At 28.8% G+C, this 27,606-nt stretch overlaps 4 protein-coding genes across 4 annotated transcripts; 3 read left to right on the top strand and 1 right to left on the bottom strand.

Annotated features, from left to right (window-relative positions):
* The first annotated feature begins 827 nt into the window (after positions 1-827).
* Positions 828-4,489, top strand: LOC145947614 (serpin B4-like). Its single transcript, XM_083057408.1, has 2 exons — positions 828-858; positions 3,906-4,489. Exons 1-2 carry the CDS (start codon positions 828-830, stop codon positions 4,487-4,489), a joined length of 615 nt encoding a protein of 204 aa, XP_082913534.1.
* Positions 4,490-6,988: 2,499 nt separating this feature from the next.
* LOC145947613 (serine protease inhibitor 27A-like) lies at positions 6,989-10,029 on the top strand. Its single transcript, XM_083057407.1, has 2 exons — positions 6,989-7,028; positions 9,467-10,029. The coding sequence occupies exons 1-2, from the start codon at positions 6,989-6,991 to the stop codon at positions 10,027-10,029; spliced, it is 603 nt and encodes a 200-aa protein (XP_082913533.1).
* Positions 10,030-15,301: 5,272 nt separating this feature from the next.
* On the top strand, positions 15,302-15,868 carry LOC145947612 (serine protease inhibitor 88Ea-like). The gene has a single exon (XM_083057406.1). It carries the CDS (start codon positions 15,302-15,304, stop codon positions 15,866-15,868), a length of 567 nt encoding a protein of 188 aa, XP_082913532.1.
* A 2,853-nt stretch (positions 15,869-18,721) lies between these two features.
* LOC145947611 (leukocyte elastase inhibitor-like) lies at positions 18,722-27,339 on the bottom strand. The gene is made up of 4 exons (XM_083057404.1): positions 27,222-27,339; positions 21,183-21,430; positions 20,337-20,691; positions 18,722-19,335 (listed from the first exon to the last, which is right to left on the bottom strand). The coding sequence occupies exons 1-4, from the start codon at positions 27,337-27,339 to the stop codon at positions 18,722-18,724; spliced, it is 1,335 nt and encodes a 444-aa protein (XP_082913530.1).
* Between the last annotated feature and the right edge of the window lie 267 nt (positions 27,340-27,606).

Genomic DNA, 27,606 nt, shown 5'->3' with positions numbered 1-27,606 from the left:
TTTGAGAATTGTAGAAAATAATATCAGGTCAGGATATACAAGAAAAACAAAAATATTTCACATTTAGCTCAACTACGCATAAATTACACTCGACACACACATTAACATTACCGTAATAATATTAATTTATTTTGTTAATAATGTCAGCTTTTTTTACAAATTGCTCCTTATAATTAACGCGATGATACTCAATTTAGGATCGAATTTTTTTTCCTCAACCATGGACACATATTACTTTGTTACATTTCTGTTTATTATAAAATTAATTCAGTATATAATTTCTTCATTGCGAGTTATCAATAATATAATTATTGAAAATTATTATTAAAAAATATTAATGTTTTATTACTATTTAAAAATAATTATTATAAGAACAATATTAAATCCTAATTAAATCTAGACGTCTTATAAACGATAAGACAAAGTTTTGAATTTTTCAGCGATTATAAAAAGACTGCTCAACAAAATGTTTAATCAATCATAAATAAGGAAACAAAAAAAGAAGATAGTAATCATTTCCGCAGTTTTCTCTTAACGTTGACAATTTCAGTTATCAAACTGTTCTGTCATAATACTTATGTAGGATAGACACCAAGTCAAAGTTCTAGATGGTTCTAGATTTGTACAGATCAAAATCTTAGACGACGAAAATATATAAAAAAAACTAAAGTCACGTGCGATTTAACTTGTCGCACACAAAAATTCGGCGACAATATACGCGTGCGCCACATAATATAAATATACAAAAGCAGCGGCTACACAATATCGAGGCTCAAATAAACGAGAGAAATTTGCCACGATTTTGCTATAATACTGTATAGCCAAAAATGGAGCAGGAAAATCAACAGGAAGAATTTGGTGAGTTGAAAGATCTTTTACAAAATCAAACAATTTTGTCTCCGATTTCACAAACAGATAATTGAGATACACAGTGCTAATATTTCCTTTGTGTTACATTATTATTTAACATACTGTTCTTACGTAATTTTGTATATTACGATGTAATAATGACCATTGCATAGTAAGTCTCGTGATTATGTAGATTCAAATAAAGCGTACATAATTTCGAAGTTTGCCGCTGTATTAACAATATTTTGGCGAATCGTTACGCCATCTAGGTATACACGAAATATGTTCAATTTTAAGGTACAGTTTTCACTTCATAGACTACTGACCATATACATACTTGAATAAATCAGATGTTTAGATATATAGAATTATTACAGAATATAATTTCTTCTAATTGTTAAGTATTAAATGTTACTCTTAAATTTCATCAATAATAATCGACCGATTTCGAATTTTACGTTTATTTTACTTACTGGAAATATAATCAACATTTTAAGTTCGTTACATATTTAAAAAAGTTTAAATGTAGATATATTAGTAAATATATGTAAGAATATATTTACGAATCTATTTCTCAATTCCTATTTCAATTATCATTGTAATTATACTTTTGATTATGTTGTATTTCGAATTTAAAATTAAATTTAAAAAATAATAAAAATTTTTCTATACACATGCAAAATAAGTGTCGCAAAAATTTTAATTTATTTTATTTTGTATTTAACATATTTTTAATTATAATTATTGTTAATTCTTTCAATTAGTTTATTAATTTTAGTTGTAAATTTTTCTGACTTTCTGTTTTGAATATGTCTCTTTTGTTAATTTTGCTTGATTTTTTCATATTATCATTTTTTATCTGCCAGAGAAAATAAAGTCGGAGGCGATTTTCAAGTTCTCGATCAAATGTCTGCGTAACTATATAAAGATTACGCTAAAGGAAAATTTTATCTTCAGTCCGTACAACATATATGATGGACTTTGGATGGTTTACTTTATGTCAAGTGGTGCCATTGAAGAGCGCTTAAAAGATATTCTTTATTTAAATACATTCTACAAACATGATTTATTAGATGAGATTAATTTTCATAAGTACTTCCATACATACCTCGGTGATACCATATTTACGATAAATAATTCTGACGCATCTTTGCATTAAGTGTGTGTGTGTGTGTGTGTGTGTGTGTGTGTGTGTGTGATCGAAATAATAATTGTAGAAGAGTCAAAATTCGTATGTTACGTTATATAAAATTACATGGAGAGGTATTTATCAAATTGAAATTTTGCCACTATAAAAAATTAAATATGTTGTAATAGTGGGAACAAAAAGATAGGATATATAACTTCAAGTTATGTTTTGACTTTTTTGTATATGTAGATTTAATTTGAATAAAGAAACTTGGCGTGATTAATATAAAGATTTAGATACATTAAAATAATATAAAAGTGGTAAATGAAACTATTTACAAAAATAAATAGAAGTATTTTATTTAGAAATGAACTGAAATCTAGCAAAATTTTTTTTGATGTTTTTGATTCTAGGATGATTGTCCCGCCGAGAAGCATACAATGTGTTTTATTACAAACAAAAAGTTTTCCGAAACTTCCTTCTTGAGAATGAAAAAAATTTTTAACTGTGGGTTCGGATTTAGATTCTCAAATCTCTACGACAATATTATCGCGACGATAAATCGTATCAATGAAATAATAAAATTTATAGTAGAGCGTCCTGATCATGCAAAATTAAGCATCATACGAAGAAATATGGATATTGTTTTGATGGTCGTACATAATTTCAATAATCAAAAATTTCAAGATTCAAGTACTTATCTTTCTGACGCACCAAGAGTGTCGTCTAGTTTTGACAAACAAATGCATAGAAGCTGTGAGCATGCCATATTATTTTATTTCACATATTTTTACATAAATCCTTTTATCAATTTTTTTAAAATTAATGGTAAACGAAACATATTTTGTAGACATATTTTATTTTGTAAAAACAAATCGCTTTATCTGTTTGGTCTATAAACGGATAGCCGGGTACCCAAAGCTATATTAAGTGTTAAAAATGTAAACAAATAAATGAAACTTTCCATCTCCAAAAACAATAATAGATTTTTGTATCCGGAAAGCTTCTAATGTATAACAAGAAATAGTTTTCGATGTTGAGCAGCTTTTATTAATAATTGCATAATCGCTTTGTAATGTGTCGACGACATACAGTTTGTACCCGGATGTACTCATACGTTAATGCAAATGTGCAAAAAGGGAAATTATGCATTAACAGAAAAGTTAAATTTTAGTATAATAAAAATTGTTTTTAAATGTTTGAAATTATTAAGGAAAAGATTTTCATTTTTACCGCTTTACCACTCATTTCAATTATACGTTTTTAACTTAAGGCTCCTGGGTGCTCACCGCGGCCATATTGGAATCGTGACGTCAGAGGCGAGAAATAACACGTTGAAATTTCTTAGATGCCATTTCTAAATAAAAACATATTTGCATAAAATAACACGTAAGATCTCTTTAATACACTTCTAAAAAACGCCGAAAACTATTCTTTTCCCTTGATAGTCAATCAACAACCGTAAAATGATCGAGATATCAGAATTTGACATGCGGAATGACTGCGCATGTGCAAAGACTAGACGGACTGGGCCTCATAATATTACATTTTACAGCTGTTGATTGATTATAAAGGGAATAGGATAGTTTTCGGCGTTTTTTAGAAGTGTATTAAAGAGATCTTAAGTGTTATTTTATGCAAATATGTTTTTATTTAGAAATGGCATCTAAAAAATTTTAGCGTGTATTTTCTCGCCTCTGACGTCACGATTCCGATATGGTCGACAATGTACCAGGAGCCTTAAGATCAAAATACGTAAATGGTTTTTAATTCCTGAAAATGTAAAATATTATATGCATTCTCAAAAATGCTTGTTATGTTACGTTACAGACAAAAATCGAATGTATTTTAGATTTCATTGATTTATCGATGTATCTCGACAATTTTGCGTTGTTTTTTAAATTCTCACGTTTTTTTTATCTTTTAGTTTTCTGTCGCGAATTAAGCATGCATGTAAGCGAGTTTCCTTACAAGAACTTCACGTCGATGTTCGTGTTGTTACCTGCTTCATTAATCTCAGACGAGTGGGTAATCAATAAAAACGCCACCAATACTGACATGTGCGCTATGATGAATCAATTGTCGACCGACGAGGGAATCCGCAAATTTCGAGATCTGTTAGATGGTCATACGACATCAAAAGATGATAGAGACGTCTCATTTTTACCGGTCTTCAAGGTGAATAAAAATCTAAAAATCCATGAGCTGATCAAAGCACTAGGCGCCGAACAATTGTTGATGCCCGAAGCGATTGATGTGGACTATTGCTTCTCGCATTGCGAAGCCAGTGTGCACTTCGGAAATGTCGTGCATCGCGCTCATGTCGAAGTCACGGAAGAGAACATCGTTGGGAGTGCGATCACCTTGATTTACACCGGGCAGTCCTCTCCGAGCATCAATATTGTCGAGAGGAATTGCAATTACCCTTTCATCTGGCTTATTTATGAACAAATTAAACGAGAAATCCTTTTTGTCGGCGCTTTCAACGAATTCAACGAGTCCAATTCCTAGACGATCGAATACAAATTAAGTTCAGAGATTGACTAATCAAACATGTTCTGTGAAACGGCTACTAATAGATAATAGATCTGTAATTATTGGTTAATGTTGTAATTATTGAAACTATTTTTTTTTCTTTGGAGTCAATCTTTTGTTTTAGAATGCATTATATTTATGATTAACTTCTGTAAAAAAATTTAGAGATCGATGAAATGAATCAATCTGTTGGGTTAGTACAAATTTATATTTGCTTCGTATTAAACTTATGAATTTTCTGAATAAGTAAAGAAGAAATCGTTGTTTCTTTTAAAGTATTACAGAAGTATCTGTGAGATAATTGTCATTAATTTAGTCTTACATATGAATTATCTTGTTTTACATCTCTTTGTCGTTATAATTAACTGAACAGTTAGACATTTAACTATCATTGATATTATCTAATGATATATAAATACTAAATTTTGATAAATCAATGTTTATGTATACTAATATAAACATACATATACTACATATATTTAAAACATATATTTCATTATTTATATAATATATACACATTTATATACAGGGTGTCCGGTAATAGTCGCATCAACCGTCGTGTGCAGGTAGAGCTAGTTAAACCGAGTAGAAAAGTCCTCTACCATTTTGCGATATTCTCAATAATAAGAGAGATATTAATTAATAAAGATCGGCCAATTCGCGTGACGACGGCGAGAAGAGACAGCCCAGTTTTATATCGTTACTAAGCATGCGGCGAAAAGAAACAGTATAATGTTACACGGTTGCTAAGCGCGCGATGAAGCGGGGAGGAGCGCTTTACAAAAGACAGTAACTCCATACGAGTAGCGCTAACTCTGGACCCCCAAGTGGGCTGTCTCTTCTCGCCGCACGCTTATCATCGCGCGAATTGGCTGATTTTCTTTAATTTATTTCTCTCTTATTATTGAGAATATCGCAAAATGGTAGAGGACTTTTCTACTCGGTTTAACTAGCTCTACCTGCACACGACGGTTGATGCGACTATTACCGGACACCCTGTATATGTACATACACGTTTGTATGTATGTAAGTATGTATGATATTCCTGTCATAAATATCATTAAATAATTTTTTCGGATATTATGGAAAAAATATTTAGAAGCGAACCAATAGTTTGTAGTATAAATTCATCATTACAAATTACTATATTTTTAAATAATGCTTTCAAATTAAAAATGTTACTTTTGCTATCATAATGTAATAGGAAAAAGATAAAAGTATTATGCTCTTTCAAATATGTGTAACCGTGCGATGTGATTAACTCTGTGTTAATTTTGCTATAATATTGCTATAGTATTATACTTTATTTTTTTGATACTTTAATATATTTACATCCTTCCTTTTTATGATCCAGCAATAACAGAATCGATGGACATTTGTCTTCTTTTTCACTTGAGGTATGTAAATATACGCTATGTAAATATATACATTTCTATTATTTATATTTTTGTAATTGTATCACAATGTTCGAAATGACATATTTTTATAATTATAAATAAATTAAAAATATTCCGATTAAAATTCAATGATATGATTCGTTTATGTGTATATAAATGTGTTTGAATTTGTGTGTATATGTGCATATTAATTATATGATTCTGATAGAGTGGTTATATTCAGTCTAAAATAAAAAACAAAGCGATGGATGACTTTTAATTTGAGAATTGTAGAAAAGAATATCAAGCCAAGATATATTAAGAGAACAAAATTATTTTACATTTGGATCAACCAGCGCACAAATTACACTGACACACATTAACATTACTGTAATAATTATTAATTTATTTTGTCGATAATGTCAGTTTTCTTTACGAATTGCTACATTTAATTGACGCGATGATACTTAATTTAAGATCGAATTGTTTCTTTCTCGACATATATTACTTTGTTATATTTGTGTTGTTTATAAAATTAATGCAGAATATAATTTCTTCATTGCCAGTTATCAATAACATATTATTGAAAAACATGTTAAAAAAAATTATTAATGCTTTAACACTTTTTAAATAAGATTATTATAAGCAACGATATTAATACCTAATTAATTTCAAACGTTTTATAAACCATATCTTATAAACGATAAGACAAAATTTTTAATCTTTTAACGATTTTAAACAGCTCAGCAAAATAAATCCTCAATTACACAGTTTATAAAAGAATCAATAAAAAAGATTAATTATTTTCTATAGTTTTTTTTACGCTGACAGTTCCAGTCTCCAAATTATTCTGTTACAATATTTATTTAGGATGGTGTGATCAAGTCAAAAGATAAGCTATAGATTTGTACAGAAAAATCTTTGACGACGAAAATGTACAAAAGACTGAAATCACATCCGGTTCAATTTCTCGTGCAAAAATTAAATCCGGCGACAATATGCGCGTGCGCCACATAATATAAATAAATAAAAGCAGCGACTACACAATACTGAGGCACAAATAGACACAGAAAGCCACAGTTTTGCTAAAGAACCAAAAATGGAGCACGAGGATTCAATGGAGTCTGATGGCCAATTTGGTAAGTCGAAAGATCTTTAACGAAATCAAACGATTTTGCTTCCGATTTCAAACAGATAATTAAGATATACAGCGCTAATATCTCTTTTGTGCTATATTATTTTTTAACATATTTTTCTGTAATTTTGTACATTTCGATATAATTTTGTGACCATTGCATATAACGAGTTTCGCGATTTGTGAGATTCAAATAAAACCGCGTACATTTTATTTCAAAGTCATTAATTATATTTTAGCGAATATTTTCGCGTTTTAGGTATACTAGAAATTAGTTTAATTTTAAGCTATGACTTTTACAGCGACTAAACAGAAAGTAATATTCGAAAAAATTTCAGAATTTTTGATATATAGAATTATTGCAGAATATAATTTCTTCACATTGTTAAGTATTAGTTATTACTATTAAATTTTATCAACAATAATCTACTGATCTCGCATTTTGCATTAATTCTGCTTGCTAAAAATATGAACAAAATATTATTCTTCGAGTTCGGTAAGTATAAACGAAGTTTGAACATTTGTATTTCTCCTTCAATTATCATTATATGTATATTGTTGATTTGATCGTATTTCGAGTTTAAAATTAAAGAGATAATAAACATATATCTATGCGCACATACAAAATAATTGTCGAAAAAAATTTCAATACGTTATACTTTGTATTTAACATCTTTTTCGTTACAAATGTTGTTAATATTGTTGTAATTAATTAACTAATTTTATTAATTATAATTTTATTAATTTTAATTATAATTATTTATTTAATTAATTAATTTTAATTATAATTATTTAATTAATTAATTAATTTTAATTATAATTATTTAATTAATTAATTAATTTTAATTATAATTATTTATTCTGAGCTTTCTATTTCCATAATATCTCTTTCTGCTTCACGTTTTTTCTTATTCATCTTTCTTCTATTTGTCAGAGAAATTAATGACGGAGGCACTTTTCAAGTTCTCGATCAAATGTCTGCATAAATATACGAAGATCAAGCCGAAGAATTTTGCCTTCAGTCCGCTTAGCATATATGAGGGACTTTTTTCGGTTTACCTTATGTCCAGTGGTGCTATCAAAGAGCGTATAAAACGTATCCTTTATTTAACGGAAGACCGCGAATATTATTTGATGGATATTACTAATTTTGATAAAAATGACGACAGCTTTGAAACGGAGCGGTAAATAATTCTGACATTTTTGCATTAAATGAATGGAAATAATAATAGTGAAAGAATCAAAATTTGCATGCTACATTGTATTAAATAACATGTAAAGATATCTAGCAAATAAAACCCTTGCAAAATAATAATACAATAATAATGGCTACAACATAATAATAAAAATTTTTTAATAAGATCAAGAAACTTTGCTTATCAAATTATCTGCTAATTTTGATTTTTCAAAATATAGGTTAATTATATAGATTAATTTGAATGAAGTAACTTTGCGCGATTTTAGAATATAAAAAAGATTCAACCTATATGAGTAAAAATGTGAATAAAACAATTTAGAAAAATGACAGAAGTCTTTTATTTAGGAATATTTTAGGAATATGAATAGAAATCTCACAAACATTTCCTCTAGGCAAATACATCTGCGGCTTCCCCTGATTGCGAGAATGAAAATATGTGTATTATTTCAAAAAGTAAATTTTCCGCAGACCCTTCACCGATGAACATCGTTTTCAACGGTGGATTCATAATCTTAGATAATATTATGGCGGAGATAAGTGGTATCAATAAAATAATAAAAAGTAAGACAAAGAATCATATTCGTGGTCCGGTGAAGTTAATGAGAAAAATATGGATATTATTTTGACGACTATACTGCGTTTCAATGTTCAAAAATTTCAAAAAGCTTGTCTATTTGACGCATCAAAAGTTCCGAGTATTCGTGACAAACGAAAGCGTAAAAACTGTGAGTATGTCTTCTTTTGATTTCAACTGTCTTTAATTACATATTATAAATCTTTTTTAATAATCAAATTTTTTTTCAATTAATTGTAAACAAAACATATTTTATAGACATAATTTATTTTGTAAAAAACACACCGCTTTATCCCTTTTGTCAATGAAATCGAGATGCAATTTTAAATGTTGAAAATATAGTTAATACTCGGGTACGCGTTTGTAAAAATATGCAAGAAAAAATTATGCACTTACAAAAAAAAATTTTTTTTTAGTCTAATAAAAATTGCTGATTTCTATTGCTTTGCCACTTATTTCATTTTTTTTTCTTTCTTAACACCACATCAAAATATGTTTACACAAATGGTTCTTAATTGTTGAAAATGTAAAATATTATATGTAATTTGAAAAATGCTTTTTATTTTACTTGCCAAGATCGAATGTATTTCCGACTTTATTGATTCATGTATCTTGACCACTTTTCGTTATTCTCTACCTATATTTTCTACCTATATTTTTCCTTTTTTAGTTTTCTGTCGCAAATTACGGATGCTCGTAAGCGAGTATCCCTACAAGAATGGAAATGCATCTATGTTCGTGTTGTTACCTGCTTTGTTGATCCCAGACAACGATGTCAGAAAGGACACTAGCAACTTTGGTCTTCGCGATTTGATCAAACGATTGTCGACCGACGAGGGAATCCGCAAATTACGCAATCTGCTAGATGATAATACGAGAAGAGAAAATACAAAGTTCTCGTTTTGGCCGGTCTTCGAGGTAGAGAAAAATCTGAAAATTCGCGAGCTACTGCAAGCTCTAGGTCTGGAAGAATTATTGATTGCCGACACCATCGGTCTGGACAAATCTTTCGCGAAAGGCGAGCACAGGATGCATTTGGATAACGTCGTGCATCGAACTCACGTCAAGATCACGAAAAAGAACACCATCGCGGGAGCAATCACCTTATTTAACACCGGACGAGAGTCTTCTTCGAGCACCAAGATGCTCCAAGTGAATTACAGTACTCCGTTCGTCTGGCTGATTTATGACAAGCTGCATCAAAACATCCTCTTCGTCGAAACTTTCAATTAATTCGTCGGCTCCGTCCTCAGATTAAACAAACGAATATAAATTAAAATAATTTATTTAAAGGTACACACGAATCAGATGCATACTATATAAAGGGTTATTAGTGACAGATCTGTCATTATTGGAAAATGTTGTGATTATTGCAGCTATTTTTTTCTGTCGAGTCAATCTTTTGTTTGTTTAAGGCTCCTGCATACTCACTGCAGCCATCTTGAATTGATGACGTCAGAAGCGAGAAAATATACCATGAAAATTCTTGCGACTTACGCTAAAATAAAAATGTTTTTCAAAAAAATAGGGTTTGTAACCGATAGAACCGACTTGTAAAATATACCGAAAACTCTCCTTTTGTTTGGGTAAGCAATAAATAACATTGTATATGTTGAATTGAATTGAGCCTAATCAAGGACGAAAACCAGCTGTTTGACAGGTATCGAAATGAAATAAATATTTGCTTTTACATATTAAATTATAACAAAATGAGAGTCTTCGGTATATTTTAACACTATAACAATTACTTTAAAAATAGAAACACTGCACTAAAATGATAAATGACGCTGTAAGTCGCAAGAATAATTTATGTCATTTTCACGCTTAATAGTTTATAGTTTTGCCAAATGTGGCGCTGTTGGACAAATTTTACGGACTTGGCAATCGAGTATGCAGGAGCCTTAAGATGAATTATATATCGGGCGCGATATACTCTATGATCAAATTCTGTTAAAAATTTGGAGATTGAGAAATCAATTCGAGTCGGTACATATTTATGTTCGCTTGCTACTAATTTATGCATTTTTTTAAACTCGAGAAAAGGGAAGAGATTTTGTTAGATGCACTAATTTATTCTTGTATTTGAATTTCATTGTTTTATATAATTTCTTGCCGCTTTAATTAACTAAACAGAAGGACATACAGCTAACATTAGAAAGCGATGATATTATGTTTGGTGATATATAAATGTTAAATTTCGATAAACTAGTTATTAATATAATACACATGCATATACAAACATATACATATATACAATATATACATATACATATACATATACGTACATAAGTATTTATAATATATATACATTTATATATTATATATGTACATATTTATGTACGTATGTATGTATGTATGTATGTATATGCATAACATTTCTGTCATAAATATCATTAAATTATTTTTTCGGATTTTATGGAAGAAATATTTGGAAGCGAAGAAATAATTTTGTAGTCAAAATTCAACATTTATATTATTATATTTTTAAATAATGCTTATACAGTTTGTAAAAATGTTACTTGTGCTATCATAACGTAATACGAAAGAGATAAAAGTATTATTCATCTCCCAAGCATGTGTAACCACGTGCGATGTGCTCAACACTGTTTTAATTTTGCTATAATATTGCTATAGCATTGTACTTAATTTTTTTGATAATATATTATATCTATATCCTTTTTTTTATGATCCAGCAATAACAGAATCGATGAATATTTCACTTCTCTTTCACTTGACGTATGCTATATACATATATATGTATATACATATATATATAGCTGTCTATCTATTTTCTTATATTTTCATAATTGCCATCATCATGTACGAGATGACGTATTTTTGTATAATTATATATAAATTAAAATTCTTTTCATTAAAATCAAATATGTTTTGTTTATTTATATATGAATGTGTTTGTATTCGTATGTATATGTTCGTTTTAATTATGATTTTGATAGAACGGTTATATTCAATCTAATATCAAGAATTCAGCGGAAAGACGGTTTTTGATTTGAAAATTGTAGAAAAAAATTTCAGGCCAAGATATAAGACCAAAAGAACAAAATTATCTCACATTTGGCTTAATTATATCAGCGCAAAAATTACACTCACGCACATTAACATTGCGTAATAATATTAATTTATTTTGTCAATTTTGTGAGTTTTTTGACGAGTTGTTCTTTATATTCAACATGATGGTAATCAATTTAGGATTGAATTGTTTCTTTTTTAACCATCGACATATATTATTGTTATATATATTTCTATTTTATATCAAATTAATTGCATAATATAATTTCTTCATTACGAGTTATCAATAACATAATTATTAAAAAATTATATTTAAAAAATATTAATGCTTTATTACTATATTTAAAAATTATTATTAGAAGAAAAATATTAATACTATTAATTAAATCTAAACTTCTCATAAACGATAAGACAAAATTTTGAATCTTTCAACGATTTTAAAAAGACAGCTCAGCAAAATGTAGTATAATCCTCAATCATAAAAAAAAACCAAATAAAAAGAGTAATCATTTTCCACAACTTTTTCTTAACGCTGACAATTTCAGTTATCAAACTGTTCTATTATAATACTTATGTAGGATAAAGACCAAGTCAAAAAGTGACCCTAGATTTGTACAGAAAAAGACTTATAATCTTAAAGAAAAAGTCTTACAATTAGACGACGAAAATATACAAAAAACTAAAGTCACATTTAATATGTCGATTTAATATGTCGAACACAAAGATTCGGCGACAATGTACGCATGCGCCACTCAATATAAATATATCCAAAAGCGGCGGCTACACAATATCCAGACTCAAATATACGAGAGAAGTTCGCCACGGTTTTGCTACTGTATAGCCAAAACATGGAGCAGAAAATTCGACAGGAAGAAGTTGGTGAATCGAAAGATCTTTTACAAAATCAAAGAATTTTGGTTCCGATTACACAAATTGATAATTAAAATATGCAGTGCTAATATTTTCTTTGTGTTATATTAATTTTTAACTTACTGTACTTGTAATTTTGTATATTTCGTTGTTATAACGACCATTGCATAGTAAGTCTCGCGATTATGTAGATTCAAATAGAGTTGCGTACATTATTTCGAAGTTTGACGGTATTAACAATATTTTAGAAAATCGTTTCGCGATATAGGTATACACGAAATAAGTGTACTTTTAAGGTATAGCTTTCACTTCGTAGACAACTGACTATATACATATTTGAATAAATGTCAGATGTTTAAATATATAGAATTATTGCAGAATATAATTTCTTCTAATTGTTAAATATTAAATGTTACTATTAAATTTCATCATTAATAATAATCGACCGATTTCGAATTTTGCGTTTATTTTACTTGGTGGAAATATAATCATCATTTCAAGTTCGTTACATATTTAAAAAAGTTTGAATGTAGATATGTTAGTAAACATATGTAAGAATATATTTACGAATATATTTACGATTCCTCTATTCCTATTTCGATTAACAGTATATTAATATTTTTGAATTTATTGTATTTTAAATTCAAAATTAAATATAAGAAATAATAACAATTTTTCTATACACATGCAAAGTGTCGAGAACATTTTAATTACATCATATTTTGTATTAAACATCTTTTTGAATTACAATTATTGTTAATTGTTATAATTAATTTATTATTTTAATTGTAATTTATTTCGACTTTTTTTAAAATGTTTTTTTTATCAATTATGTTTAATTTTTTTATATTATTTATTCGTTAGAAAATATAATCAACGATGCGCTCTTCAAGTTCGCGATCAGAAGTTTGCGTAAATATATAAAGATCAAGCCAAAGGGAAATTTTGTCTTCAGTCCGTACAACATATATGAAGGACTTTTAATGGTTTACCTTATTATGCCAAGTGGTGTCATTGAAGAGCGTTTAAAACTTATTTTATATTTAAATAAATTCTGCAAACATTATTTAATATTAAATAATATTAAACTTTATAAATACTTCGATACACTCGGTGAGGTAAATAATTCTGACGCATCTTTGCATTAATAATGGAAATAATAATCATAAAAGAGTCATAATTTGTATGCTACTTTGTATAAAATAACATGTAAAGATTATTATCAAATTAAAATACTGCAACATTGAAGAATTTATTAAGTTGTAATAACGGAAACAAAAAAATAATAGGATATATTTTTAAGCGAAATAAGGATTCGAAACTTTGATACATCTTAAGTATGTCACTGAATAATTTTTTAATAATAAATCTTTAATGAAATCTAGACAAACCTAAAGTCACCTAATTTTGACTCTTTATATATGTAGATTAATTTGAATGAAGTCACTTGGCGTGTATTTTAAATTAATATAATGATTTAGATACACGTATAAAAATGGTAAATGAAACTATTTAAAAAAATAAAATAAAAGTATTTTATTTAGAAATGATTAAGAATCTTATCAACATTTCTTTCGATATTTTTGATTCTAGAATTCTGTCGTCCAAAATGCAACTGCGTGTTGTTTTCCAGAAAAAAAGTTTTCCGAAAACTCCATGTCGAGAATGACAAGAATTTTCAGCTGTAACTTTGGATATTTATTCGCAGATCAACCCGATGCTATTTTTGGGATGATAAAATATATCAATACAATAATAAATTCTTTTTGTCATAATTGGGTAAAATTAAGCGTAATAAGAAATAATATGGATATTGTTTTGATAATTTTACATAATTTAGAATTACAAACAAGGGTCATTCATTGGAACGATACAGACGAACCGACCATTCCTAACAATCAAGAGCGTAAAAGCTGTGAGCATGCCATTAATTTTACATGTTTTTACTTATTATAAATCTTTTATCAAATTTTTTAAATTAATCGAAACATATTTTCTAGACATATTTTATTTTGTACAAAACAAACCGCTTTATTTTTTGGTCAATGAACGGATAGTCGGGTACCCAAAGCAATATTAAATGTTAAAAATATATATCGAAACTTTCCATCTCCACGAACAAAATAGAAAGGATCTTTGTATTTGCAAAGCTTTTCATGTACAACGGGAAATAATTTTCGTTTCTTATCAGTTCTTATAAATAATTGTCGCTTTGTAATGCGCAATGACATAAAGATAGTACCCGGATGTATATATATCGATACAAATGTGGAAAAAGAAAAATTATGCATTAACAGAAAAGTTAAATTTTAGTAATAAAAATTGCTTTTAAATATTTAAAATTGTTAACGAAAAGATTTCTGTTTTTACCGTTGCCACTTAATTCGATTTTACATTTCTAAAATTAAATCAAAATACGTAAATGGCTTTTAATTCATGAAAATGTGAAATATTATATGGATTCTTAAAAGTGCTCGTTATTTTATAAGCAAGGGCGGAATATATTTCCAATTTTATTAATTCATTGATATATCTTGACAATTTTCTGTTGTCTTTTAAGTTCTAATTTCTTTTTTATTTTTTAGTTTTCTGTCACGAATTAAGCATGCACGTAAGCGAGTTCTTCTACAAAAACCGCATGTCATTGTTTGTGTTCACACCTGCTTCATTAATCTCTGACGAGTGGGTGGTCGAAGAGAACGCTACCAATGTTGACATGTACGCTATGATGAAACGATTGTCGACCGACGAGGGAATCTGCAAATTTCGGAATCTGCTAGATGGTCATGCGACATCAAAAAGTGATACAAACTTCTCTTTTTTGCCGGAATTCAAGGTAGAGAAAAATCTAAAAATCCATGAGCTGATCAAAGCACTAGGCGCCGAACAATTGTTGACGCCCGATAAGATTGATGTGGATTATTGCTTCTCGTGTTGCGAGGCCAGTTTGCAATTCGGCAATATCGTGCATCGCGCTCATGTCAAGGTCACGGAAACGAGCATCGTTGGCCGTGCCACCACCTTGATCTACACTGGGCAAGAGCACTCCCCGAGCACCAAGATTGTTGACGGAAATTGCAATTACCCTTCCATCTGGCTTATTTATGAAAAAAATAAACGAGAAATCCTTTTTGTCGGCGCTTTCAACGAATTCAATGAGTCCAATTCCTAGACGATCAAATACTAATTAAGTTCCGAGATTGACGAATCAAACATATTTTGTGAAACGGCTATTAATAAGTAATGGTTCTGTTATTATTGGCTAATGTTTTAATTATTGAAACTATATTTTTTTTAGAGTTAATTTGTTGTGTTTGGTTGCATTATATTTCGAGTGCATTATATTTTATGTTTAGCTTCTTTTAAAAATTTGGAGATCAATCTGTTGGGTTAGTACAAATTTATATTTGCTTCCTATTAAATTAATGAATTTTCTGAATGGTGAAAAAAGAAATCCTTGTACCTTTCAAAGTATTTTAGAAATATTTGTTAGATGATTGTCATTAATTTTTGCATTGGAATTTCATTGTTTTATATCTTTTTGTCGTTTTAATTAACTAACTAACATTAGAAACACAGTTGTAAAATTTGTGTTCTCTTGTTAAAAACGGTCCCCGTTAAAATTTTTGTGTTAAATATATAACACATTCATATGTTAATTTAACTTATTGTTGTTGCGTTAATTGAACTGAAATGTTAAATTGTTAAAATAACTGAAAAAGTGTAAAAATAACACAATGTGCATCTATTTTTTATTTTACACAATAAATATGTTTCGTATTAATAGTGACAATATTTATCTGTTAAAATTTACAGAAAAGAAATGTTAATTTTATTTTATAATATAAGTGGAAATGATCAAATGTAAAATTAACATTTTTTTAAAATTTTTATATTGAAACTATGTTAATTTTACACAAAATTTATTTTAAGTTTACTTAAAGTTTGCATTTATTTTGTGTTAAAATATTAACACAATATTTGTATAATCATTTTACATATCCGTATTATGTTAAATTAACACAAAAATTTCTGTAGACCGTTTGGTACATGTAATATTTGTTAAATTTGACAAAAATTTTTCAACTATGAAGCGTTAATATATATTATCTATATAATGATATATAAATACTAAATTTCGATAAACCAGTGTTTATGTATACTAACATAAACATACATATGTACATATATACGTATACACACACACACACATGTACATATGTATGTATGTATGTATAATATTCTTGTCATTAATATCATTAAATTATTTTTTCGGAGAAGAAATATTTGGAAGCGAAGAAATAGATTGTAATCGAAATTTAACATTATATATTACTATATATTTAAATAATGCTTACAAAGTTAAAATGTTACTTGTGCTATCATAATGTAATAAGAAATAGATAAAAGTATTTAGTTATTCTCTTTCAAATATGTGTAACCGTGCGATCTGCTTAACTCATCTGTTTTAAATTTGCTATAATAATGCTATAGCATTATACTTTATTCTTTTTTATATTAAATTATATTTACATCTTTTCTATTTATGATCCAGCAATAACAGAATCGATTGATATTTGACTCCTCTTTCACTTGAAAGAGTTTGTATGATGCTATATACGAGGGCAGTTCGATAAGTCAGTGACTTTTACAAGATATGGCACTCAAATCGCAATCTAATTTTATTTCTGATATTTACCATCTTATTTAAGTATACACATCAAGTTTCAAGTAGATCTGTCAAATAGAAATTTTTTGACAGCGTTCTAAAGCGGATAAGTTTGTGTTTTTTGCTAAAATGGAAAAAAGTGAATTTCGTGTGCTAATAAAACATTACTTTTTGCGTGGAAAAACCATTAAGGAAACTGAAGAAAAGCCAAATAAGTATTATGGGGACTCTGCTCCGTCGCATGGAATGGTTCACAAGTGGTTCACTGAATTTCGTTGTGGTCGTACAAGCACGAATGATGCTGAGCGCCCGGGACGTCCGAATGAGGTCACAACTGAAAAAACAGTCAATAAATCCATGATATTGTATTGGCCGACCGTCGAGTGAAGATACGCGAGATAGCCAAGATGGTAAACATCTCAAACGAACGTGTTTTTAATATCTTGCATAAACATTTGGGCATGAAGAAGCTGTCGGCCAGATGGGTGCCGCGCTTGCTCACAATCGACCAAAAACCACAACGAAATTCAGTGAACCACTTGTGAACCATTCCATGCGACGGAGCAGAGTCCCCATAATACTTTTTTAGCTTTTCTTCAGTTTCCTTAATGGTTTTTCCACGCAAAAAGTAATGTTTTATTAGCACACGAAATTCACTTTTTTCCATTTTAGCAAAAAACACAAACTTATCCGCTTTAGAACGCTGTCAAAAAATTTCTATTTGACAGATCTACTTGAAACTTGGTGTGTATACATAAATAAGATGGTAAATATCAGAAATAAAATTAGATTGCGATTTGAGTGCCATATCTTGTAAAAGTCACAGACTTATCGAACTGCCCTCGTATTAACGACTTTACCGAAATTTAGCATCTACTTACTAAGAGACAATAATATCAGATTTCTTTAATTTTAGTAATTCTTCTCTTCAGTCAATTAATAACATAAATAATTATAAAACAACGAAATTCAAATCGGAATAAAATTAATGAGAATTGACAATCTACATTTTCAAAAAAAAAAGAATACGAGTTTTTACTTTTTTTTTGATCTTCCAAAAATTTGTAAATTTACCCAATCATACCTTAAATTTTAATGATCTAAACAATTAATTTATTTTATGCGTTTTTGAATTTTTAACAGAAGTTGCTCGTAAAATTATATCGTGCACGAAATATAATACTAATCTTAACTCAAATAGACAAAAGATTGAGTCGCGTAGAAGGTAAAAAGCTTTATATAATTACATAAAACTTTATATAATTATATAATTACATATAATTTTGCAATAATTAAAGATCACTTTTATCAATCGTTTCAAAATGTGTGTCTGACTCATGTACTTCTCAATTCATTTTATACGGCCGTCTCTTGAGGAGGGCGAACGGATTCGGCAATATTGAAAACTCCGATAAAGAGGATATTTCGACGTGTTTTATCATAGATCAGCCAGACAAACGGATAATTACAATTCACGTCGACTTGCTTGAGGTTTGGAGAGGACTCTTGCCCGGTGTAAAACATGGTGATTGCATTCGCGAGGGTGTCTTTTTCCGTGACATTGACATATGTACGATGCATGGCATTACCGAGGTGCTGGAAAGATATGTAGTCAGGAACTTCTATTTTGTGATTCGCGCCGAATGATATTAATTCCTCGAGACCTAGATCTTGCAGCAGCTCACGGATTTTCAAATTTCTCTCCACTCGAAAAATCGGCCGCTTCGAGAAGTTTGTATCTTCTTGCGATGTCGCATCATGATGTAACAGATGGCGCAATTTGCACATACCTTCCTTGGTCGACAATCGTTGGACTATATTGGAAATGTCAGTGTCGGTAGCATCTTTCTTGATCCTGCAGTGACCTGAGTCTTGTGAGTCTATTGAAGCAGGTAACAAGATAAACAATGATATGTTATCATTCTGGTAGGGAAACTCGCTCACGTGCATACTTAATTCCTTACAATTGGCTAAAAAAAAAAAAAAAAAGTAGTTGAGTATATTATATAGAAAAAAAGTGATCAACATTAATAAATCAATGAAATCGGAAATATATTCGTCTGATTGCATATAAAATATTGTGCATTGTTGAAAATTCCTACAATACTTGACATTTAAAAAAATTGAAAACCATTTGTGTAAACATATTTTCAACAAATGTTGGAAAATTGAAAGTAAAATGAGTGGCAAATTAGTAAAAATCGGAATCTTGTTTTTCAACAATATCAAAAACATTTAACAACAATTTTTATTATTCTAAAATTTAAACCTTTTGTCAATGCATATTTATTATTTTTATTATTTTTTATTAACGTCCAGGTACCAATTTCCTGTTTTTTGTTCTGTGACATTCCTCGCAGCTGCTGAATATTCTTTTTCGTTAAATTTTAGAAGGTTATTTTTAAATATAAAGCTAATTGTATTTTGCATGGTAAAAAGAAAAGTTCGACATGTTTATCATTTAAAGTTGCTTTGGATATTTGGATTCCCGTTCCGTGACAGAAGGGTTAAAGCGTTGAATGCTTTAGAATATAAAAAAATGTATTTCGTTAAACAGCTTTCAATTAGTTTCGTTAAATATGATACAATTAATTCAAAAAATGCAATTATAAAAAGCTTTACATATATATATTATATAAAAACAGATGAAATTACAAGATGATATTTTATGACATATATCAATGAAAGAGAAATTGTTTGTATTTTTCATGGAATTAGCCTGTATCCAAGATCGATACGAAATAGAAATATAATAACTAACAATTGTTCTCAAACGATTAATAAAAACGTCAAGGTCAAGCAAAGCTTATAATTCTTTTTCCAAGAAAATCATAACAACAACGATATCAACGCATGAGCATTGCGAACAATTATTAGCCACTAATTTTCTTTCCGCCATCGATTTTGGACACAGGCTCGATGATCAATTCTCTTTCCATTTATAAATGGTCTAAAGATTATATTTGCTCACATTCTCTACGCTTTCGTTTGTCAGGAATTGTCGATACACTTGGTGCGTCAGATTGGCAGGCCGTTGAAATTTGGAATTTGTGCAACTTAAAACGGAAGATGTGCATCAAAATAAATTCCATATCTTTTCTGGCTACCCTCAATTTCATAGAATGAATCATGTAATCCATTAAGTTATATTTTATAGATTCATTTATGATATTTATTCCCTGGACAGGAGAATAGAAACAATTGGATCCTTCTAAATCTTCGTTCAAAATATGATAACGCCATGATATTAAGAAATCATCCTCCCTAAGACTAAGATTAATACAATCATTGTCGAAGGGGTAAACCATATGACTTATATTCCATAACTGAAAATATCAAAGAAAATATTTGTAAGATTTTCACTTATTCCTTGATAAAAGACTTCTGTCATTTTTAAATCGCGTTATTCAAATTTTTATATTAGCAGCCAAAATCGTTTAAGTGCGCGTGTTATGCTCTTTTAAATCTAAAATTAACTCCAAATTGCACCAAATTACTTTATTAATGTAAATCAAAATAAAAAAGTGTTAAAATTATAAAAATATTTCGATAAGTAAACTTTCTGAAATTTATTAAAGGCTCTATCATTAAAATATTGAACAGTGACAAATGTAAGATGTATCCAAACTTCAAATATTTTAATTATAATTAAAAATATATTCTCTTTTTTGTAGCCGTTATTAATCTATCTGAGTGGCAAAGTTTTTGTTGATAGATTGTTTTTACATTTCAATAGATAAAAAGTCTGCAATACAAATTTTGACACTTTTCTTATTGTTTCCATTGTTTAGTACAAAAATGCTTTATAATTATTTACTCGTGTTGAAAGTTCTTTCTTAAATTTTAATTCGTAGTATTGTAACAACTCATGTTTCGATAAATTTGTTAAATCAAGAATATCTTTTAGCCGCTCCTCGGTGTTACCATGGACTATTAAATAAATCATCATAAGTCCATCATATATGCAATACGGACTAAAGGCTAAATTTTTCTTGGGGTTGATTTGCATGACTTTGTGCAAACAATTGATGGCGAACTCAAAACGCTTCTCCGCCAATGTATCCTCTAACAGAACAAATAAAAAATACGTGTAAAAAAAAATCGAGCATAATATAGAAGAAAAAAATATTCCAATTAAATAGTTAGAATATACTATAATTGAAATTAATAAATTGATCCTAACAATTAATAACATATATATATACAATAACAATTAATAACATAATGAAAAATATGTTAAATGTATATTGTATTAAAACTTCTTGAAAATTATTTTGTATGTTGAATATTTTTATTTATTACAACTCAAATTTAATTCTAGAATCAAAATATAGTACAATAAACTATATATATAATAACAATTTGAAAAAAAAAAAAAATTCACGAATGTATTCTTATCTATGTATACTAACATGATTATATATTCAAACTTTGTTTAATATGTAAAAAATAAGAAAAACCGTACTTTATTTGTATTACCATTAATTAGAATAATCACAAAATTCAAATTAAATGAATTCTTAATATAAATTAATAATTAGTAATATAAATTAATAATGATATTTATTAAAACTGACAATGAGAAACTCATTTTACAAAAGTTCTATTTATACTTTACTCAAATGTAATTTCTGTCGTTTTTACGCTGACGAAATTACACCTTAAAATTAAACTTATTTTGTGTATATTTAAAACGCGAAACTATTCGCTAAAATATATTAATGCTGATTTCGAGCAAATTTTGAGAAAAAGTACTAGAATTTAGCTTATTAAAATTTAACAAATGGCAAAATTCTCCAAGTCATGGCCTCTAAATTACAAAGAACTGTAAATACATTTGACATTAATATATAAAATTATTCCAGATTATTATCTCTTCAACAAAAAAACTCGAAAAGTTATATGGATTTATGCAAGAATATTTTAACTTACCAATTTGTGATATCTGTTCTCCATTCATTTCTATTTATAAAATAGAAAGAGCAGGAACAAACGTGTGGCCTAGATGAAACGCACAAGTCTTTTATTTATTAAATATTGCTTTGATCGCAATATTATTTAGCAGCTTTAGTCTCGCTCGCAAATTGTTGTAGTTGGCGTTATTATCGGATGAAATTGTTGCATAGATAGTTGAACAGAGTGTGAAATAGCTTTGTACTCCCCATATACTTTCGTTTCAAATTCTATGAACAACTTTTAAATCTGAAGCCGTTCTCTAGCTTTATAGAACCTTGACGGAAAAAAACATTTCTTTCAGAATCAAAGCATGCGCAAATAAATACTCATACAAACACACACACTGGTACATATCAAAACATATTATTTGATTTTAATGTCAAAAATTTACAATTAATTTATTAAAATATTTATACAAATATGCGTTATCTCATACATCTTGACACATTTATGAAAATATACATAAATAAGTAGATATATATACATATATATAATAAATCAAATGAAAAAAGAAGTCAAAAATTTCTCATTAATTCTGTTAATATTTGATACATGTAGAGAATCATAAATAGAAAATTTGAATATTTGATTAAAAAAGTAAAATTAATACTATCGGCTATAGCAATATCACAGCGAATTTACAAAAAAGTGAAGCACATTGCATGGTTATTTATTTTTGAGATAGAAGAATACTTTAGTCTTTTTTCTCATATATATTACTACCGTGCAATTAAACTATTTTATAAATTTTGTAAAAATTATTTAGATACGTATGTACACAATAATATACAAATTATAATTTTTGACATTGTTAACTCGTCGAATGTTTTTAAAGTTTTTGAAAAAATAATTTTATGGCATTTATAGCAGCTATATATTATACATATACATACAAACATGCATATACATATATATGTATATATACAAATAAATTAATGTGCAAATATGTATCAGGGATCCGGACCAAAACAGAATTAGGGTTTGGTTTCGTTTACGGTTACTAAAATATTTAACAACTATTCCGGTTCCAATTTCGGTTTTTTTATCTAAATAAATTTAAATAATAAAACCGAAACCGTTTAAATTACGATTTCTTCGGTTACGTTTTCGGTTTTTTTAAATTTTTACTTTTCGTTTTTCTAATCAAATTAATTTCTAAATTATATTACTTTAAAAAATTATTATTAATTTTTATGACATATAAATAAACAACACTTCATATTATACATGAAAATATATTTATTTATAGGTATATGTAATATAGTTATATACATATAAATATATTTTATGTATTTATGTATAATGAAATATTCATGTATATGAAGTGTTGTTTATTTATGTCATAAAAATTAATAAGTTTTTTAAAGTAATATAATTTATATATATATATACTTTTATAAATAATTTATATATATATATATATATATATATATATATATATATATATATGTACAGAGAATCCATTGGTGACATTTTTTGGAGCGCACGCATGCTTCGGAGACATTTCGATACTTTGGGATCTGGTCTCAAAGTTTTTAGAGGTCTATCGCATACTTTGGGGACATTTTTATTCTTATGTCCAACGTATATTTTGAGACTTTTTTTTATATGATTTTGACTGCATAGTGACGCCATCCAATAACATATGTCCTCAAACTATACGTTGACTGTATTTTATTTATAAAGTAGATTTATGAATTCTATTTATTATTAAGATAGAAAAAACGTGAAAATAATATGGAAGGAAAAACTTATTAGGTGATTAATAAAAACATATGTCTTCAAACTATGCGTTGACTGTCCTAAATTCAACAAAAGAAATTAGCATTTAAACTGTTAAATATGCTTGAGAAACATTGAGAAAAAACGATTATTTTAAGGGCATAATTTATACCTTAAAAATGTTTAATTTGAGGACACTTTCATATATTGATTACATAATTTAGGTCTCTAATCAATGACTTTGTTAAAAAAATCTCAAAGTATACAAGGACTAGAAAATTATCAATATTTTTTTGTTTATATGGAAATAGACTGGCTATAAGAGCCGAACGCGGATCTCGGTGCGACGGTTATAGCAAAAATTAATTTTTCGCTATAACTATAGATAATTGTGCACGGGGTACGAATTTTTGCTTGGTACACTGCCAAGACTTATTTAGGAATTGTATCTCAATTCGAGATTACTAAATTCCTGTGTTCCCCTCTAACCCCCCTGTAGAGATGTAGGCGAGAAAAATATCGTTGAATTCCCGATTCAGCGACTTCGGACCGATATTTTTCTTGTCTACATCTCTAAAGGGGGGTCAGAGGGAAACACAGGAATTTAGTAATCTCGAATTGAGATACACTTCCTAAATAAGTCTTGGCAGTGTACCAAGCAAAAATTCGTGCCTTATGCACAATTATCTAGTTATAGCGAAAAATTAATTTTCTCTATAATCGACATCCGCGTTCGGCTTTTATAGCTAGGCTATTTTTATATATATCTTTGATATTGAGAGCCTTAAAATATCTTGATTTTTTTGTTTATTGCTCTGTAAATAAAATTTTGAATTGCATGTTGCTCGTGAGGTGTCACAGCATTAATTGAACAAATAAAAGGGGTTATGAGCCGTTTCCGCGCTACAAGCCCTGGAATGTCCTGTATATAAAGATATAGGTTTTTCGACTCGATATATGACCCTCGATCGAATGTGCGCGCGTGCGTGCGCGCATGCGCATCACAGCAGCATATAAAAATATTATGCATGACAAAACATACATTATATTTTTTTCGCATATACAGGGTAGTTTAAAAGTTCGGAAACGGACGAATCTCAAACAATGCATTTTAGAAAAAATGATTTTGATAAAAATTGTAGGGTTTAAAAATATCAATTTACTGATCTCATCACTTTGACCTTGGATGGCGTTGCCAAGATCAGGACATGGTCATCTTGAATTTTTTTTTGAAACATATTTTATATATACTATATAAATTGATTTCTCGCAACATTGTGCATAAAAAGTTATAAGAGTAGGATGATCAAAAAGAGAATAGCCAGATATTTTATATTTTAATTTGATATAATCTTACATAAATTAAAAAATATCTCGTAAACTATTCACTTTTTTAACCATACCACTTTTGTAATATTCTATACAGAATATTGTGAAGAAGCGATTTATATAAAAAAATATGATGGTTCCATTTAAAAAATACAAGATGATTTTGCTCTTATTTTGGCAACAGCACCCAAGGTCAAAGTGATAATATTATTAATAGATATATTTTAACGCTACAATTTTCTGAAACATTTTTTCTAAAATGCATTGTTTAAGATTCGTCCGTTTCCCGACTTTTAAACCACCCTGTATATGCGAAAATAACATAATGTATGTTTTGTCATGCATAATATTTTTATATATGCTGCTGTGATACACACACACACACACGCGCACGTACACACATTCGAAAGAGGATCATATATATATCGAGTCAAAAAACTTATATCTTTACATGCAAGACCTTCCAGGGCTTGTACCGCGGAAATGGCTCATAAAATCAAGTTGCCTATTAAGACATTGTTCAAAACGGCGTGAACTACAACATATCTAAAAATTAGCCAAGTCCGCAGAAATATATTTTCCCATAAGAATGATGCGGGGTCCTTTCCCAATTGCATGTTGTTTACTTCAAAAACTTTTTAATCTTATAAAGAATACATAAAGAAATTTACGAATGAGAATTAACTACAATTGTATGTCTCGAAAGAACATATGTATATAATCTGAATGTATAATTTAAGACTACATTTACATGCAATGATTGCTTCAAAGACGGCTTTTATGAAAAATATTAATGCAAATTTTTTTCATGATAATTGTATTTTTTAAATACTAGACAACACAAGTGCGCGCTTCGCGCGCGCCACTATCCGATTTAATGTAATAATTTAAATTTTTGATAATTGTAATTTTATTTTTGAACAACTGTCAAACTGTTAACCCTCGCGATGACAGCTGCTTGATGCTATGGATATAAAGCACAACGCAAATCGAGACAGCCAATCAGTATCGCGGAAAACCGACAACAATGTCAATAACATGCCCTTTTTTGAAAGGGGATTTATAAAATAATATTTAATTATAAAAAATATCTTAAAATGAAAAATAATAATTCATAAACTTTAATCTTTTTAAAGCAATGTGGACTAAAAAAATAAGTTCAACAAATGAAATTAGCACTTAAACATGCTTGAAAAATATTGAGATAAAATTTTATTTTACAAGCATAAAATATACCTTAAAAATATTGAGGCAAAATGTTTAATTTGAGGACACTTTCGTATATCGATTGCATAATTTGAAGACAGTCTCCAATCAATGCCTTTGTTTAAAAAATTTCTAAATATAATATACAATTATATTTTTTTGTTTATTGCTCTATAAATAAAATTTCCAATAACATGTTGTTTGTGAGGTGTCATAGCATTAATTAAACAAATAAAAGGGGAATGCCCCGAAATATGCTTTGCATATAAATATATTAATGCTAAATAACTACTTATAATTATTTAATAATAATATGTATAATACACAAGATGTTACACAGGATGTCGCGTTTTACCTCTCGTGGGCAGGTAGAGTGGATTAAAAAAAACAAGCAGAAAAGTCCTCTACCATTTTGTGATTTTTGCAATAAATTAATGAGAAAATAATTTTAAAAAGTTGATCAATTCGTGTAAGAAAGTTCGTAGAAATACTAAAAGAAATAGCTACTGAATTCTCGTTCGTAAAAATAGACTTTATTCTTTATCTCGTATGGACAAAACTCGCTTCGTGCGCGTATCTCCGTGTCATAAGTATATCTCGTCTGTCCGATGCGTGTCGCACACGCTCGCTCCCCTCCACTCGCCATCGACGCCGTTCCATTGCGCTGTAGGCCCCGAGGCGCGTAGTTCAACTGGCCCGATAGTTAATTTCTCACATTCGGCCATCCGACGTTGATGTCTGTCCTCAGGCATCTCCTGCATACTCCAACTTCCTTTCAGCTTGCCTCACAGCATCCGCTAAACATCGCCGTATCATTCGGGATCCATTTGTGATAACTGTAAGAAATAACTGACTTGGGAAAGCGCCGTCATGCTAACCAAGATCAGTCCGTGCTAACTGAGATCAGTCCGTGTTAACTGAGATCAGTCCGTGCTAACTGAGATCAGTCCGTGTTAACTGAGATCAGTCCGTGCTAACTGAGATCAGTCCGTGCTAACTGAGATCAGTCCGTGTTAACTGAGATCAGT

Source organism: Prenolepis imparis, unplaced genomic scaffold (assembly GCF_030444845.1).
Source record: "Prenolepis imparis isolate NDT839.2.m4 unplaced genomic scaffold, iyPreImpa1.0 SCAF_106, whole genome shotgun sequence".
Lineage (NCBI taxonomy): Eukaryota > Metazoa > Arthropoda > Insecta > Hymenoptera > Formicidae > Prenolepis > Prenolepis imparis.
The sequence above is the reverse complement of the archived record's forward strand: the minus strand, read 5'-3'. Positions and strand labels throughout refer to the sequence as shown.